Source organism: Ips typographus, linkage group LG1 (assembly GCF_016097725.1).
Source record: "Ips typographus isolate SLU linkage group LG1, UJ_Ityp_2.0, whole genome shotgun sequence".
Lineage (NCBI taxonomy): Eukaryota > Metazoa > Arthropoda > Insecta > Coleoptera > Curculionidae > Ips > Ips typographus.
In genome coordinates, this window is record NC_138422.1 from 20647653 (window position 1) to 20664822 (window position 17170).

At 37.7% G+C, this 17170-nt stretch overlaps 1 protein-coding gene and 1 long non-coding RNA gene across 4 annotated transcripts in view; one reads left to right on the forward strand and one right to left on the reverse strand.

The window, feature by feature from the left end:
- Positions 1-5549, reverse strand: part of LOC145724149 (kinesin-like protein KIF23) — a 48467-nt gene extending 42918 nt beyond the window's left edge. For all 3 annotated transcript variants that reach the window (XM_081972309.1, XM_081972301.1, XM_081972285.1), the window contains exon 1: positions 4861-5549. In XM_081972309.1, the coding sequence (XP_081828435.1) occupies positions 4861-5429 (569 nt within the window). In that variant the 5' untranslated portion in view covers positions 5430-5549. The remainder of the gene's footprint in view (positions 1-4860) is intronic.
- Positions 1-16612, forward strand: part of LOC145724302 (uncharacterized) — a 53971-nt gene extending 37359 nt beyond the window's left edge. Inside the window, exons 2-3 of the long non-coding RNA XR_014176971.1 lie at positions 16388-16532; positions 16586-16612. This is a non-coding gene — a long non-coding RNA (uncharacterized LOC145724302). The remainder of the gene's footprint in view (positions 1-16387; positions 16533-16585) is intronic.
- Positions 16613-17170: the final 558 nt, after the last annotated feature.

Consider the following 17170-nt stretch of genomic DNA (forward strand, 5'->3'; position numbering starts at 1 on the left):
CCTGGAGATAGCTGAATTTGGAAAGCCTTGTCGAAGGATCGCTCTGAAAAATGACATCGCATGGGATCGGGAAAACTTGGCTGCCGATCAACGAGAAGACCCCGATTTAGGACAGATAATTAACTGGAAAGAGCGTGGAGAAAGACCAAATTGGGAGGAGATTTCCGCTAAGTCTCCAACATTAAAGGGATATTGGGCATTATGGGAGTCCCTTATTATTGATGGAGATTTACTAAAAAGAAAATGGGAAAGTCCGGATGGGAAAGAGGAACGACTACAGGTAGTTCTGCCAAGAAACCGAGATAGTGACGTACTGAAAGAAGCCCATAATGGAATTGGTGGAGGGCACTTTGGCATCAACAAAACGTTAAATAAAGTTAGGGAAAGGTTCTATTGGCTACAAAGCCGCTCAGATGTAGAAGATTGGTGTCGGCGTTGCGCAGACTGTTTCAGTAGCAAGGGTCCCAAAACTCGAAGCCGAGGATGTATGAAGCAGTATATTGTCGGAGCTCCGTTTGAGAGGATTGCCGTTGATGTAGCTGGACCTTTTCCCAAAACTAATTCCGGAAATCGCTATGTCTTGGTCGCAATGGACTACTTCAGTAAATGGCCAGAAGTGTACGCAATACCAAACCAGGAAGCCGCTACTGTAGCAGAAGTTCTGGTTGACAACTTCTTCTGCAGATTTGGAGTACCGAGGGAGCTGCATTCGGATCAAGGGCGTAATTTCGAATCGGCAGTATTCACGGAAGTGTGTGACCGATTGGGCATTAGGAAAACCAGAACTACTCCATTACACCCACAGTCAGACGGAATGGTGGAACGTTTCAACCGGACACTAGACAACTACCTAAGGACAGTCGTCGATAACAATCAGACAGATTGGGATCAGCACATTCCGTTGTTCCTGATGGCTTATCGATCGGCAGTACATGATTCCACTGGCAAAACACCAGCTAGTGTTGTTCTTGGAAGGGAGCTTCGTTTGCCAATGGATCTTCTTTTTGGACGACCGGAAGAACCCCCAGCCTCTTGTGATAGCTATTCAGAAAAATTGGCGCAACGCTTGCACGTGATCCATGAGGAAGTCCGGCAGAAGTTGAAATTTGCAAGCGACCGACTGAAGACAAGATATGACAAAAGGGCCAACAGCAGCGGATTCCAAGCCGGTGATCAGGTCTGGTTATACAATCCTGCTCGAAAGAAAGGAAAGTCGCCGAAGCTACAGAGGTCATGGGAGGGACCCTACGACGTTATAAAGCGTCTGAACGACGTCGTCTACAGAATACAGCGAGGACATCGGGCGAAAATGAAAATTGTTCACCTGGATCGACTTGCACCTTACCGACCACCCAAAGCTGGCGAAGTTGATGATCGGGACGATCAACTCTAGGAGGGGGGCAGTGTTGCAAAGCGAACTTTTGATTATTAGTTAGGATTTCTTTAGTTATTTGTTGTTACCCCTGTATCTTACGTTGCTTTGTTTACGTTCTACATTCTTTTGTCTGTGTTCTAGAAAATCCTGGCTCCGTTGCTTATATAGAGAGAGACTTATGTTATAGCTTAATGAGTGTGAGAGAGAAAGTCAATTTCATGAATATTTGGGAATTTTCTAGAAACCATGGAAGCCTATATAAGCAGCTGAACCAGGCCTGGTTAGGGAGTTGTTGAGTTGACGGTTGTAGTGAAGTCGAAGTTGTCAGATAACGAGGTTAAGTGTCAGTGTCAGTTTATTGTTTGTAAACAATATACAGTGTTGTACAAGAAGTGTGTCATTAAGGAGTACGACGGTACAATATAATATTTAGCATTTCACTCATACTAACTTTGTCAAGTGGGAAACATTTTTTAGTGCCAAACTTTCACCATAAATTAGAAAAGGATAATTTCTATAGAAATGACAGAATTTCAAACCCTTTAGAAACTGTCATATTATGCTCTATGCACATGGAAGACAAAGATTAATTATTAAAAATAGATTTTTTTGTAAATAACTTGAAATAGAAGAAAACTATGAAGTTGCAGTTTTTGCTGTCTGATGTAGTATCTAGTTCTATCAATTCCGACATTATGCAATGCAATGTATTTTATTTTATTTTTTTTTAATTAGGTGGTAAAATAGGTTTTTGGAAAAAGCACCACCTGTCAATGGATGATAGAAAAAACTGCTCTTTTCAAGGTACCCAACTCAAAGCAACTTTTGACCCCCGCCACTTTATTTCAAAAGATGGAGAAAAAAATGTTTTAATTGAATTTGTTACTAGTAAACATACAGGGTGTCCCACGACGAAAGACCTCGATTGATATTGGAAAAAGTATAAATAGGAGAGTTTTGAAAATTTGGTAGGATACTGATGTGGGCATGACCAATCCAACTAAAATATTTTCAAGATGGTTGCACTTCCGCTTATACCGGAAGTCGATCACAACTTTCTTATTTTAAATAGAACACCCTATATATTATTACATATTTGGATTCCTCACAAAATTCTGACCAACTTTTGTATAGAATGCCCTATGTCTATCTCTAGCCGTTTTCGAAATATTTGATGTTTTTCCAAAAAAGTGACAGTTGCAACGCTCAACATATTTTTGTACTATGTTAAAACCGTATTTCATTTTGCAATGAAACTTTGGGTTATTGTAAATAAAGGATCGTTTTTATTAAACTGAGGGTGCGTAACGACTCATTTGTATACAGGGTCGTCAAAAAAAAATCATAAACTTGCCACTAAAAAAAATGAAAAATCTCAAGTTTTTTAAATGGAAACCCCCATTTTTTATGACAGAATCATTTTGAGCATTAAAAATTACTATAACTTTCAATTTACTTGCCTATACCTAAATCCAACCCATTTCGTTTTATTTGAGAATAAACATTTTTTTATTAGGCTGCATGGTTGGAATTAGCTGGACCATGCTTTTGACACACGGTGATATTGGAGACCTGCAGGGCATGTTAACACTAGTTTTGAGTGTTTTGACAACTGCAAATATGCCGTCGCGGTTACGTTATTCAAACCAAGATTACTTAAATCTGTTTATTATTTACGGAGAATGTGATAAAGTTGTGAGTAGAACATGTGAGGTATTTGCCGCTCGTTATCCAGAAAAACCAAAGCCATCACGAAAAGCTGTCAAGCAAATAATTGAAAATTTTAAGAATACGGGATCTGTGAAGATAAAAGCTATTAAAACAAAACCAATCCTTAATAATACAAATGTAGAAATTGCAATTTCTAACCAACTTTTGTGTACAATGCCCTATTCCTATCTCTAGCCGTTTTCGAAATATTTGATGTTTTTCCAAAAAAGTGACAGTTGCAACGCTCAACATAACATGCTTTGCAGTTCTCCAATATCACCGTGTGTCAAAAGCATGGCTTACTAGAGTACCAGCTAATCCCAACCATGCAGCCTAATAAAAAAATTTTTATTCTCAAATAAAACGAAATGGGTTGGATTTAGGTATAGGCAAGTAAATTGAAAGTTATAGTAATTTTTAATGCTCAAAATGATTCCGTCATAAAAAATGTGGGTTTCTATTTAAAAAACTTGAGATTTCTCATTTTTTTTAGTGGCAAGTTTATGATTTTTTTTTGACGACCCTGTATACAAATGAGTCATTACGCACCCTCAGTTTAATAAAACGATCCTTTATTTACAATAACCCAAAGTTTCATTGCAAAATGAAATACGGTTTTAACATAGTACAAAAATATGTTGAGCGTTGCAACTGTCACTTTTTTGGAAAAACATCAAATATTTCGAAAACGGCTAGAGATAGGCATAGGGCATTCTATACAAAAGTTGGTCAGAATTTTGTGAGGAATCCAAATATGTAATAATATATAGGGTGTTCTATTTAAAATAAGAAAGTTGTGATCAACTTCCGGTATAAGCGGAAGTGCAACCATCTTGAAAATATTTTAGTTGGATTGGGCATGCCCACATCAGTATCCTACCAAATTTTCAAAACTCTCCTATTTATACTTTTTCCAATATCAATCGAGGTCTTTCGTCGTGGGACACCCTGTATATCCTGCATTGTAACCTCACCATTTTTATCCAGCATGTCTGTTTGGATGTGCATATCATAAACCAGTAGTACAAAAATCTTTTTTTTTAAATAACCACTATAAAAATGAATATATCCTGCATGTCTGTTTATTTGAAAAAGTAGATTTTTGTACTGATTTGACTATCCTGCTTACAGATACCATAAAAGTAATATGGGTATTATCAAGACAAAATACAAAAACTAGACAAACTCACAAACCACAAATAAAACTTGATGGTTAACAAGCTTTTAAATCATATTGAGTAATGACCACAAGTACAAGTAGTATGGGCCCACCTTAATAACCTTGTATGTGATTATATAGTTTATTTATCATTATCCTGATTAAGTTATGTTTGTCCTCAGAGGATTGTAAGATGTGAAATAAACATCTGCAATTAAATCAAAAGTCTGTCTTTCAAATAAAAACAATTACCTAGACACTGATTTCTAAATCCAACTTATAAAATAAACAGAATGAATTTACAATTGAAATTTTTTTTTGTCCTATCTATGTCAAGATCTAATTTCTTTTTTTTATTTCAGCTTCAGTTAAATTTAGAGGATGCTTCTTTTCATAAACAAACTCTAATAGTTGGTTAGTTTAGATTGAATTTAAATAAGTTAGTTATAAGTTACTTGTCAAGCATTTTGACTAAATCCAATCTTGTTTTAATCCAAATCAATTGAGCAAAATAACATACATAGTAAATATTACCATACATAGTTTTTTCCTTAATTCACAAGCATAATAACTATTTTTGCCTCATATTACAACTTAACTCTACTATGTGGCTCACCTGTTTGCCCTAGAAGCACTGCCATTCCTAACAAACTGCAATCTGTCATGAAATGCATCATCTTCAGCCTGAATCTCAAAACCGTTCATTTTATCAGACTTGATGACACATTTTGGTGCTTGGAAATCCCCAATTGAATTGAATATAGCAGCAATGCATCTTGGCATAATGCCTGGATCAGTTTGGTCACCATTCAATGTATGAGTTTTACCGGATCCAGTAACTCCGTAAGTTAACATCAGGCCATTCTTCCCTTGCAACAAGTCCTCCAAAAGGGGATATGCAACATGATTAAACAATTCAGATTGGGAAGAGTATGATGTAAAAATATGTTTGAATTTGAAATGGATCTCTCTTTTTACATTTCGAGAGTCTGGGGTGGTAAGTGATAAGGTATCTGGGGCAACCACTTTAATGCAAGTTGTAGTTTCAGAATTATCTGATATAGGTCTAATTCGGCAATAAACATGAACACTTTCTTTATCAGAATCTGAGTGATTTGATAAAGTGGTTTTTTCTCGTCGTAATTTTTTAGTACTGGGGGTGTTAAATTTGCTTGCACAATACATGACTTCTGATAGTGAGCCTCAACCACACTGAACACTCACGTTATAAACTGGTAATAAACTTGCAACTAAATTTGGTTAATTATTTTAGGAAAACGATTGGGAAGTTGTTTAAAATTTAAATCTAACGTTCACCTATGCACTGACAACTTTTTATAAACGGTTAACAAATGTCAATATCAGAACTATTAGAAGTTATTTACTGGTCTGGATGGAAGAGAATCTTTAAAAATCCTTTTTTAATTTCTACGACGGACGAAAAATTCCAGTATTTCGTTTTTTGCACAACATTCCAGCACGTAGCAATAATAAATTTACATTTCCGTACAAGCAACGGCCTCTCGCGGCCATCTCCAACATGTCCAACATGTGGCAACAGATCGCAATGAAATTATCGATTTTTCCCTGAAGCGCAACCCCGCCATCTATATTAAGGTCGAGGAATCTTACGATCACGCATCGGAAAACTATGTTTTCACGACACTATTAGAAGTTATTTACTGGTCTGGATCAGGTTGATCACGTGATAGTAGTTAAATAACTTGATACGTATGAGTGATAGATCATGTGATAGTTTTAACTACCAGTTGACAGTAGTGACACATCTGACGTAATCATGTTTACAGTACGTCAAGTCGTAGTGGTGCGTTCGGATTATAGGCTGAATGAATGGCACGAACGCAATGTGATGTCATACAAGGTGTTTCAGGTTTTAGTACGTAAACTTAAATCGCGTGTATTCTAGAGCTCGAATCAGCTAAGAAAAGGCCACAGGCGTCATCAAACGATGATGTCACGATCTCTGTACGTCTCGCTTTAAATATTGCTGCTCTCGTTACTTTCCAAGTTGTTGCCGCCAGTCAGTGGCGTGCTATTATTTTATCAGTAAAATGAAACATTTTCGTCGTTTTTAATAAAGAAAATAAAAGACAAGTTTTTCAAAGGAATGGAAACTCCTTCTGCTTCTTTCTTCATAAATTGTAAGACGTTACTGACGATTTCACGGCCTTGGCTGTATATGATAACACCTTTCTTTCCAACCTTTTTGAAAGACATTTTGACAAAATAACGTTTTTTATTCATAACACTATGTGAACTTCAACTGCGACCATCAACAATACAACCAAAACACCAGACTAAAACGGAACCTAACCTAACCCCCTAAGTCTCCCTGTCCGCCACTACATTTTTTTAAACTTGGCAACACCGTTTAGAGTGCCGGCTAGTAAAAGCATATAAAAAGGTCCAAATGTCCCTGGCCGCTGCCGCATCTGTTTTAATTGTGTCCAAGTAAAAACCGTACTACGTTGCCAAGTGGCTTTTTGACCGCTTAACAATATATTTTCGGGAATATTTTAATAGGACGCCTCTGATTATATCTAATGCGACGGCAACTGTAGAAGGAGAAAGAAATAGTTTTAAAAACTGCGTCATTGATGATGCGGTGGCCTTTTCTCATCTGATTCGAGCTCTACGACTAAAAATACTTATAGTCTGCTATATAAACTATATTCCAAAAATGCTTCGTTAAAAAAATACAGAGGACAAGAAATTTAACTTTTTTTAGTTTTATACTTATATAGTTCTTACAGTTTTTGAGATATTTAGCTCAAATTATATATACATTGTCATGTCCTATTGATAAGCCAACTTTTTGCCAAACTCTATAGGGTTATCTATTGGAGTTTGGGCCCTCTTTTCTCTTTCCACAAACTTTTTTCTGCTGCGCTAATATTTTTTTTTATTAAAGATTCAACTTTCTTCTTCAATTCAGAAACTTTTTTGCCTTTTTATTTTTTTTTCGTACCTGTCATATTTTTCTAGAAAATTACAAATTTATCAGAAAAAAACACTCCAATAAGTTCTTTCTCTACCAATGTTCATTATGAAATTGACATGTTTTTTTTACTAGTGCGGTAAAGCGCCCTAAGAGTACAATAAAACAATCATTATCGCACTAGTGACTGTAAAATCCCTCATATATTACGTAACTCGAAGTTAGAGTTAAAAATTGATAATTTCTGTCTTAATCGCAGATAAAATATTGTACAATACTCGTGTGGTGCTCATACCACACTAGTAATATAAATAACTATTACCGCACTCAGTGTAGAAAGAAAACTGTCTATTTCGTCTATTTATCTATTTATTTCGTATCTCATAGCTAGGATTAGACTGTATAATTCCATTTCCATTCAGCCACTGACAATTGCTTAGTTATTTGTTCTCTAAACTGTTATAAGTAGAGTCCGAAATTCTAGAAATTTTGCTTGTAACTTTAAACGCTATATGTTGTGTCTTGGGCTCTTGGGATTTGAAGAAGACTCTTTCAATGGGCACTGCATACATTTATTGATCACATTAATATATATATATATGTACAAGGACAATTTTTATTAAGACCAACATGTGCCCTCGTTCATGGTTGAGTAGCAAGAGAGATGGCGGGTCATCGGTCGTCCACCGGCTTCCCCCACTGTCCAGTGTTGCCGCTTTTCGAGGGAACGCAATACATCACATTTCCCTCCCTTCTTAATCTATAACTATACTATATGAGACAACACATGTGTGCGCCATGACAATCGAAAGGTAACCAGGCCTACCCCATACAATACTAATTAGCATACTCAACTAAAGAGTCCGGGACTTCCTACCTAATCCTTGATAAAGTCTCTCAAATGAACAGACGGTTTCGACGCGCGCCCCGACCTTGTGGTGACGCCACCCTTAGCCGCAGGTCCACCCCCTGCCTGTGTACGCTTGTCGTACCTGCACTCCATGACAATGCTGTCTCTCTCTTCTCTGACTGGTTTCTACGCCTGGACTTTGTAATCCGGCGCCGGCACCAGCTCTTGTGTCTTCAGTTGCAGCTTTTGAGGGTGTTTGAGAGCCTACATCTACGAACACCTCCTCATCTGTTGAGGTTTCGCTGTCAAGATGCCCCACTGGTGTCTCATTCGAGTTTCCTGTAGGAGTGGCATCCTGGTGGTAGTTACTCTGCTTTCCTTCTTCTGTCCACCCTGCTGCTATTTTTCCCGGTTTTATTGAGGGTTGTCGCGGTTCTGCTGCCTGTGAGCACTTTCTGTTGTCCGCTTGGTCAACAGCGCCTCTCACGATTATCTGATTTTTGTGCCTCTTCCACAGCTGTCTAGTCGGCAATCTGCACAAATACGTGGTTGCTCCTATCACTCTCTCAATGACTGCCTCAGTCCAAGCTTTCTTATTTATTGTTCTATAGTCTCTTACCATTATTTCCTCTCCCTTCTCAAACCTTTGCTTGCATTGTCTTCTTTTACTTGTCTCACGTTCTTGATGCTTTACCATATTTTCCCTGGCGGATGTTGCACTTTGCGTTGCTGGATCTACAACCCTATTTCTTACTTGATCCAGTAAGGTTCTCAGTTTGCGGCCAAGCATCAACTCTGCTGGGCTCACTTTGGTAATGCAATGGGGAGTGGTTCTGTAATTTAAAAGAAATCTTGCAATTATAGTGTCAATGTCAGTGTTGCTATTCCTCTGATCGTTCAGCGCAGCTGAAATTTTGTTTTTGAAGGTCTTCACTGCGTTTTCGGCTGCTCCATTGCTTTGACTATTATAAGGAGGGATTGTCACATGTTTGATACCATTCTTTGAGAAGAATAGTTCAGTCTCTGATGCTACAAAGGTTCTGCCATTGTCTGAACAGACCAACTCGGGCAACCCGAAGCATGAAAACACTCTTCTGAGGTGCTTGATCAACTCTGACGCAGTCATACCCTGGACAGGTACCACTTCTGGCCATTTGGTGAATGCGTCTGTGAGCACCAAGTAATTTTTATTCTTGAATAGCAAGTAATCAATATGAACTCTCTGGAACGGTCTAACAGCTACTGGCCATGGAGTTACGACCTTTGGTGGGTCAGGCTGCGTCTTGAGACATGCAACACATGATTTTATAAGGTTTTCTATGTCATTATCGATGTTGGGCCACCAAACATATGATCTAGCCAGCTGTTTGGTCTTAACAATACCTAAATGGCTGGTATGAAGTAGATTTAATACCTCTTTCCTGCATGAGCTCGGAATCACCACTCTGTGGCCCCACATAACCATGCCCAATTCCTCATGAAGTTCATCCCTCTTTGAGTATAAGTTCTTCTCTTCTACCTGCAGTTCCTTGGGTTTGCATGGCCATGTTGTCTGTGCGTATCTTACTACCTTCTTCAAAACTCTGTCTTTCTTAGTCTCCTCTCTAATCTTCTGCGCGTCGAGTGGCCAATGCTTGCTGGTTTCGGCAAAGCTTATGAAGCATTCGGGCTCAATCTCTCCCACGTCCGGCGGTAGCTCGTTCTTGCCGTCTGGTAATCTAGATAAACAATCGGCGATAAAATTGTTTTTGCCTTTTATGTATTCTATACTATAATCAAACCCAGACATGTACAACGCCCAACGCTGTAACCGATCTCGACTTCTTACTGGTATGCCCTTATTTTCGCCGAAAATTCCCAACAGTGGTTTATGATCGCAACGCACGATGAAACGATGCCCGATCAAGAACTGCTGAAAATACTTCAGTCCAAAAATGATGGCCGCTGCCTCCCTATCTATTATAGCCATTTTTTTCTCGGACTCAGCCAGAGTCCTGGATGCCATGGCCACTGGCCTTTCACTTCCGTCGGCCTGTCTATGGAGCAACACCGCCGACAAGCCACTATCGGAGGCATCAGTCTCCAAAATCGTAGTTTTAGAGGGATCGAAGTGGGTTAATACTATGTCCTGGCTAATTAGTTTCTTTATTAACTTAAAGGCATTTTCACATGTGGTGTTCCAATTTACAGCTTTACTACTATTACTTACGTTGTTCTTCAGAAGTTCGTAAATTGGCTTCATTATGCTTGCCAGGTTCGGTATGAACTTAGCATAGTATTGCACCAGCCCACAAAAAGATCTCACCTGTGTTACTGTGGTCGGCCTTGCTGCATTTTCTATTGCTGCTACCTTCTTTTCGCACTTCTTTAGGCCTTCTTCGCCTATTACGTGTCCCAGGTATTCTACTTCTCTCTCGAAAAACTTGCATTTTTCCGGCCTTACGGTAAGCCCTGCTTCCCTCAATCGCTGTAACACTTCTTCACAGTTCCTAATGTGCTCCTGAGTGCTCGCGCCAGTGATGCATATGTCGTCTGCAAACACGGCCACGCCTTTTAATCCCTGCAGAACTTGCTCTATCGTCATCTGGAAAAGAGCAGCTGCTGGAGACACCCCAAAAAGCATTCGGTTTGGCCTGAAAAGACCTAAATGAGTTGTGAGTGTCATTGCTTCTTTTGACTCTTCTGAAAGCATTAACTGTGTATATGCCTGATTGAGGTCCAATTTAGTGAACAACTTACCGCCCGATAACTGATCAAAGATCTCATTTATGCGAGGTAAGGGGTAGTGGATATTTTTGTCTAAACATTTATTCACAGTCGCCTTATAATCGCCACAAATTCTTACCGTTCCGTTGGCCTTCCTGACTGGCACTATCGGAGTTGCCCATCTTGAATTTGTCGTCGGCTCTAGAATGCCTTCCTCGACCATCCTCTTTATTTGCTCTTCCACTTTTTGTCTGTATGCCAGGGGAACTGGTCTATGCCTGAGAAAAATGGGTCTCGCCTGCGGATCTATGGGTATTGTGACCTTGTCGTACCTGTAAGTTCCCAAACGATTCGTCAAGACATCGGGGTATTCCTTCAACAGCCTGTTCCTGTGAGAACACTGCAAGACTGAATTAACGTTTAATGATATATTGAAAGCACTGAGAAAGTCCCGGCCTAACAAACAAGGTCCCATGCTATCAACTACATAAATCTTTATTGTTCTTACTTTGCTGAAGGCTCTTACATTTGTCACAAAGTATCCTAATGGCCTAATCATTGACCCTGTGTAACCACGCAGCAGTACCTATGTGATCTACTTCAAGCTGAACATTTGGAAGACCCTTTTTAAACACTGACCTGCTTAGTGTGGTCACACATGATCCAGTATCAACTTGCATGCTGAACATTTTCCCCATAATTTCAACCTGAGCAACAAATCCCCCTGAACAACCCTTATGTGTATCTACCTTAAATATGTCCCTTGCGACCTCTGCTTCTTCACTTGCCTCCATCAGAGCATTTTGTCCCCTCACTGTGGCTCTGCGACAAGCTCTCTCCAGATGGCCCTCTACGCCGCATCTTCTGCATCTGTAGTTTGCATAACGGCAGCTTCCTGGGTGGTTCCTGCCGCACACTCCGCACTTTGATGGATTTCCCATCTGTTTAGCACTTTTGTTATTGTTTTTCCACTTGTCGCCATTGCCGCCTCCATCTTGGAACTGGCTGCGCGCGCCCTCTGACATGCCCATCGCTATGCCTGCGCGAGCAGCAAATCTTCCTCGGTGACGGTCCGCCCTGTTGCCACTGTTCGCTCCGTTTCTAACCCAATTGACTTCCTCACGCTCGTGCTGGCTACTTTCTCCATTCTTTACTTCCTTCTGTACCGCCAACTTTAAAAGACTCTCTAGGGGCCTATCTGAATCCTCTTCGCATAATCGGTCCAGTATTGAGCCCTTCCTCAATCCTGCCATAAACTTCTCCCTCAAAACGAAGGTCAAATTTCCTTCAAAAGCACAGTTAATGGAAAGTCCTCTCACCCGCACGTACCATTCTTGCGAGGTTTCGCCAGACATCTGAGTGGCCGCCCAAAATTTGCTTCTCTCGCGCCACACGGATACAATGGGGCTGAAGTGACCACAGAGTAGCTTGGTTAGTTCGGCATACCTTTTGTCTTTTGGTAATGCCGGATAAGTCAGTTCACGCAATATGGTATAGGTGGATGTTCCAATTAGGCTCACTAAGGTTGCAGTTTTTACAGGTTCTTCAATTATTTTGTTGGCGGCAAAGTACTGGTCCAATTTCTCTTGGTATATCTGCCAATCATCGGTGGCATGGTTGTATTCCGCCATGGATCCGATCAAGGCTGCCATCTTGAATATCGCCGGTCCGGTCGGTCCTTCTCCTCGTGGGATCCTAGCCCTTTACTAGTTTTCGGCTAAGTATCCAATCCTCGTCGCCATTTGTTGTGTCTTGGGCTCTTGGGATTTGAAGAAGACTCTTTCAATGGGCACTGCATACATTTATTGATCACATTAATATATATATATGTACAAGGACAATTTTTATTAAGATCAACATGTGCCCTCGTTCATGGTTGAGTAGCAAGAGAGATGGCGGGTCATCGGTCGTCCACCGGCTTCCCCCACTGTCCAGTGTTGCCGCTTTTCGAGGGAACGCAATACATCACACTATAAAACCTCTAAAATGCCTTGCAAAGCTTACAAACCAGCCTACAAGCTTCTAAAAGCTTTTAGACCAGTCTAAAAGCTTCCAAATGCTTTTCAATTTATCTAGAAACTCTGAAAAGCTTCCGTATGCTTCTAAAGCAGTTTAACAGCTTCCAAAAGTTTCTAAAACCGTCTACAAGGTTTCAAATGTCTTAAAGGCAGTCCAGAACCTTCAAGGCTCTTTAAACTGCCCAAACACCTTCCAAATGCTCCTAAAGTAGTCTAAAAAGGTTTTAAAACACTACAGAAACTCCAAAATATGTCTAAAGCCTTCCAAAACAGTCTAAAAGCTACCAAAAGCTTTTAGAACACTCTAAAGGCTTCCAAATAATCTACAACTAGTCTAGAGCTCTTAAAAAATTTCAAGACAGTCTAAAAGCTTCCGTATGCTTCTAAAGCAGTTTAAAAGCATCCAAAAGTTCAAATTCACATGTCTTAAACGAAGTCCAGAACCTTCAATGCTCCTAAAGTAGTCTAACAAGATTTCAAAACACTACAGAAACTCCAAAATGCTTCTAAATCAGACGGAAGTCTTTCAAAACAGTCTAGAAGCTTTCAAAATCAATTAGAAGAGTCTAAAAGATTCCAAACGCTTCTCAACTAGTCTAGAAGCTCCCAAAAAATATTAAAGCTGTTTACAAGCTTCCAAAAAATTTTGTGAACCGTGTAAGAGATTCCTAATGCCTCTAAAGCATTCCAGAACCTTCAATATGCTGTTTAAACAGTAAAAAAACCTTCCAAATGCTCTCAAGTAGTTCAAAAAACTTTTGAAAGTTTTCAAAACTAAAATTTTCCGTATGTTTCTAAAGCAATTTGAAATCTTCAAAAAATTTCTAGAAGTTAATCACTGAAAGAGTTTTGTGCTTTTTTACAGATTTTTATGCTTTTTTGAAGAAAATAATTTTTTAAGCGGTTTTTTTCACTACTTTACTGCTTTTTAATCCGGACTCTAGTTATAAGGAATTAACCATTATCCCTTTAGGAGAAGAAAAAACTTAAAAAATTCTTAATTTCAAAAGGGGTTAAAAATCGGATTAAACTATACAGGGTGTCCCGGAAATCCAAAAGTGGATGATTTCGGAGATACAGGGTATCAAAAGTTCAATTTCGTATTAGTTTTTCCGAAAAAAATATTTTTATGATAATTTGTGTATTGTCAGAAAATTCGGCTAAGAGGGGTTTTGTCGTGTGAAAAAATCAGATCTGCTCTAATTTCCCTTGCAAAATGTTGAAGGCGCCATCTACGACACCTTGTACACATTTAAAACCAAATAACTTTTTTGAGTAGCCCTTCTGTATTTCATTTTTCTCAATACAATTTAAGTATTAAATTGTTTTCACCAATTATTAAAAAATATATTGTTAAATATGTTATGTTAAATTGTTAAAATTAACATCAAAGAGGTATGTTATATTTAAATTTTCGGTTTTTCGTTTAGTAGACTGTTTAACATTCCAGCTCCTGAAGATGGGTATTTATGTACCTGAAACCTGTCAAGCGTATCATCTTTAATAATTAGAAGCACAATAAAGATTATTGCGGAAAAGGCTTTCTCTCACCTTCCTTTTGTGTATATGCATTTTCTCTTATTTTGACCTCCTGAACGCATTACCAAAATATTTACCGTTACTTCGGAAACAACCTGTATAGCTAGCTATAGTAGTAAAGTCTATGGTAATAAGCTATTTGTGATAAAACCTGAAAAAAGTTGTCTTGTGTATAATTTGTATTCTTTGCTTGAAATAGAAGATATATTTAATGTTTAGCTTGCTAAAAAACCATAGCAATAAATTTTAGTTGGTATGAATAGTACAGTAAGTATGTTGTTACATACTTTTCGAAAAGTTTGTCAGAGGGACACAATTTGGCGCAAAAAACACAGTAAACCATGAATTCCTTAAGTATATTCGTCATTTCTTTTTTTTTTCTCATGAGATGCACCTTGTCATTATAAAATTACATTTAAAAACCGTCAATTTTGTTTTGGTTTTTGAGATATTTTGAAACATATTGTTTTGACGTGAATGACACTTTTTCACAACTTTGATTTTTTTATTTCGACGTTTTTTCTTTGCGGAACCATTATCAACTTCATTGTTTTTAAATGCTGATCTTATTTTTTAATATTAGATTCTTAAAGCCTTTTTTGTTCCGAATTCGATGATGTACGACAATTTATGGTTTAAATGCGTTTACACTGTTTTTTGACAGAATCTGAAAATATATTTTTTTTAAATAAATAATTGCCTATGCCAATAAATAATTAGCTTGTTTTAGGGCGGGTACTTTCAGTTAAGAATAATTTTATTCTAAAGATAATTTCTATAGAAACGGTGAAATCAAACGCTACTATTGGTCAATTCTGTTGTAGAAATTATCCGAAGAAGAAGTTTACCCGAAGGTGAAAGGTATCGGTTCTTAGGCGGTTATTATTAATTTAAACTTAAAAATAACACAAAAAACAATTTTTTTCCATACCTATAGGAAAGGTAAAGTTTTATACATCGTTGAATGTACAAAAGTGTCATTAGTTTTGATATAGGTTCAATATTAACGTCACAAAAAATTAAATTGTAAAACCAAAAAAAATAACTTTTTTCAAAATATCTCTCATTTTCTAAATAACATTTTCTCCCATTTGACCAAATCTGTATCTCTAACAGTTTTGAAGATTTCCATAGTGACTCTCCTTATCCTGGACACACTGTATACAAGGTGATTCACACTTGACAGTGATGGCATATTAGAAGTTTCTATAGAAAGTTACTAAAAACAACCGAGAAATTTATTAGAAATATTATCGTCTCTTATTGTAAATTTTAAGAGTTCCTGTGTTTATTTTAAACTTTCATCAATCGGCATTAGGTCTGTATGTTTCTGCACGTTTTTCATAAGAGCAGCACTGATAATTTTTTTTTTTTCATTTTATATGACAATCAAACAATCTGAGAAAAACCTTGTGTGTGTGTGTTAAATGTGACAAGTATCGGTTCTGTCAAGCTAAGTCTACAAGTGCAGCATTTGCGTAAATCTCAGAACATTGGCGAATTTGTGATTGGTCAAAAAAGCAGGCTTCAGCCTGCTGCATCTACACATATGGACTTATCATAAAAGAATGTTTGCTATACGAAAATTATATATGGATTTGTTCTAAATTTAATGTCCTTTCATTACAAACCATAACACACAGAGGATTCTATTAAAAAAAGATCTTTTGGTGGTTTTTTTATCTTGAGTTTCTGGGCATTTCAACCATGTGGTATTGTCCATGTTTACATTAGTGTTTTGCTGACAAATTTACTATTTTTATTAAATGTCCAGGAAACTGTGCTTGATAGGTATAGGAAATGTATTAAGAAGGATTACTAGGCGATCTCTCTGTAATTAAAAAATAAACTTAGAAACGGAATGTTTTGTTGACAATCGAAAGTTTGTATTCTTTTTGGCTGATCTGACAAAACCGTACAGTGAAAAATATTTTAGAAAAACTACAAATCAAATTTTAAAAAAAATATATTGAGCTCTTTTCTAGATATTTCTGATATACCATCATAGAGTGAAAATCCCTGTATTAGCAATATAATACTTATTATTAGGACTGTGGTTTTATCTTTACAGCTTAGCTATGTTTGGTTTGACAGATATAGCATAACACCAGATGTGCCTGAACACACAGAATCCTTAAATGAAATAGGAGAAGAAGTGAAAAACTTGGTTAATGATATTACTAGTACTGGTGTACCACTCAACAGGATAGTAATAGGTATATTTAATTTTGACGTAAATTGTTTAAAATACAATTTTTCAATGTATTAGGAGGTTTTTCTATGGGTGGAGCCTTGGCACTTCATAGCGGTTATCGTTTCGTCCCAGGACTAGGCGGGATATTTGCCCTCTCATCGTTTCTAAATAAAAATTCTGCCGTTTATTCAGAGCTAAAGTCGGAATCTACACCTTTATACATGGCTCACGGAGAGAGAGACACAATGGTACCGATTTCATGGGGAAAAAAGACTTATAAAGAATTAACCAAACTGGGTGTAACAGGAGAGTTTATTCCTTTAGTCTACACTTTACATGAATTGAAGGAAACGGAACTGCAAGGATTGTTTAAGTGGATTGAAGGAGTTTTACCTCCTTTGGACTCTGACGTACAGTAAATTATTGCAATAATTTGTATGGGGGTTTTAATTGGATGTATATTTACTACTTTTGAGCTTTCCGTACTGCATGGGTAAAACTATAGAGGGCAGCATGTTGAAAACGTTTTATCAGGATACTATTTGTAATGAGAATTTTGTCAATAAATTTGTAATTATGCATGATGTTTTTTATTTAATAGTCAGCCTAAAGCTAGGATTCTACATTGCAACGCAAATGGTTAGTCTCAGCTTAACAAAT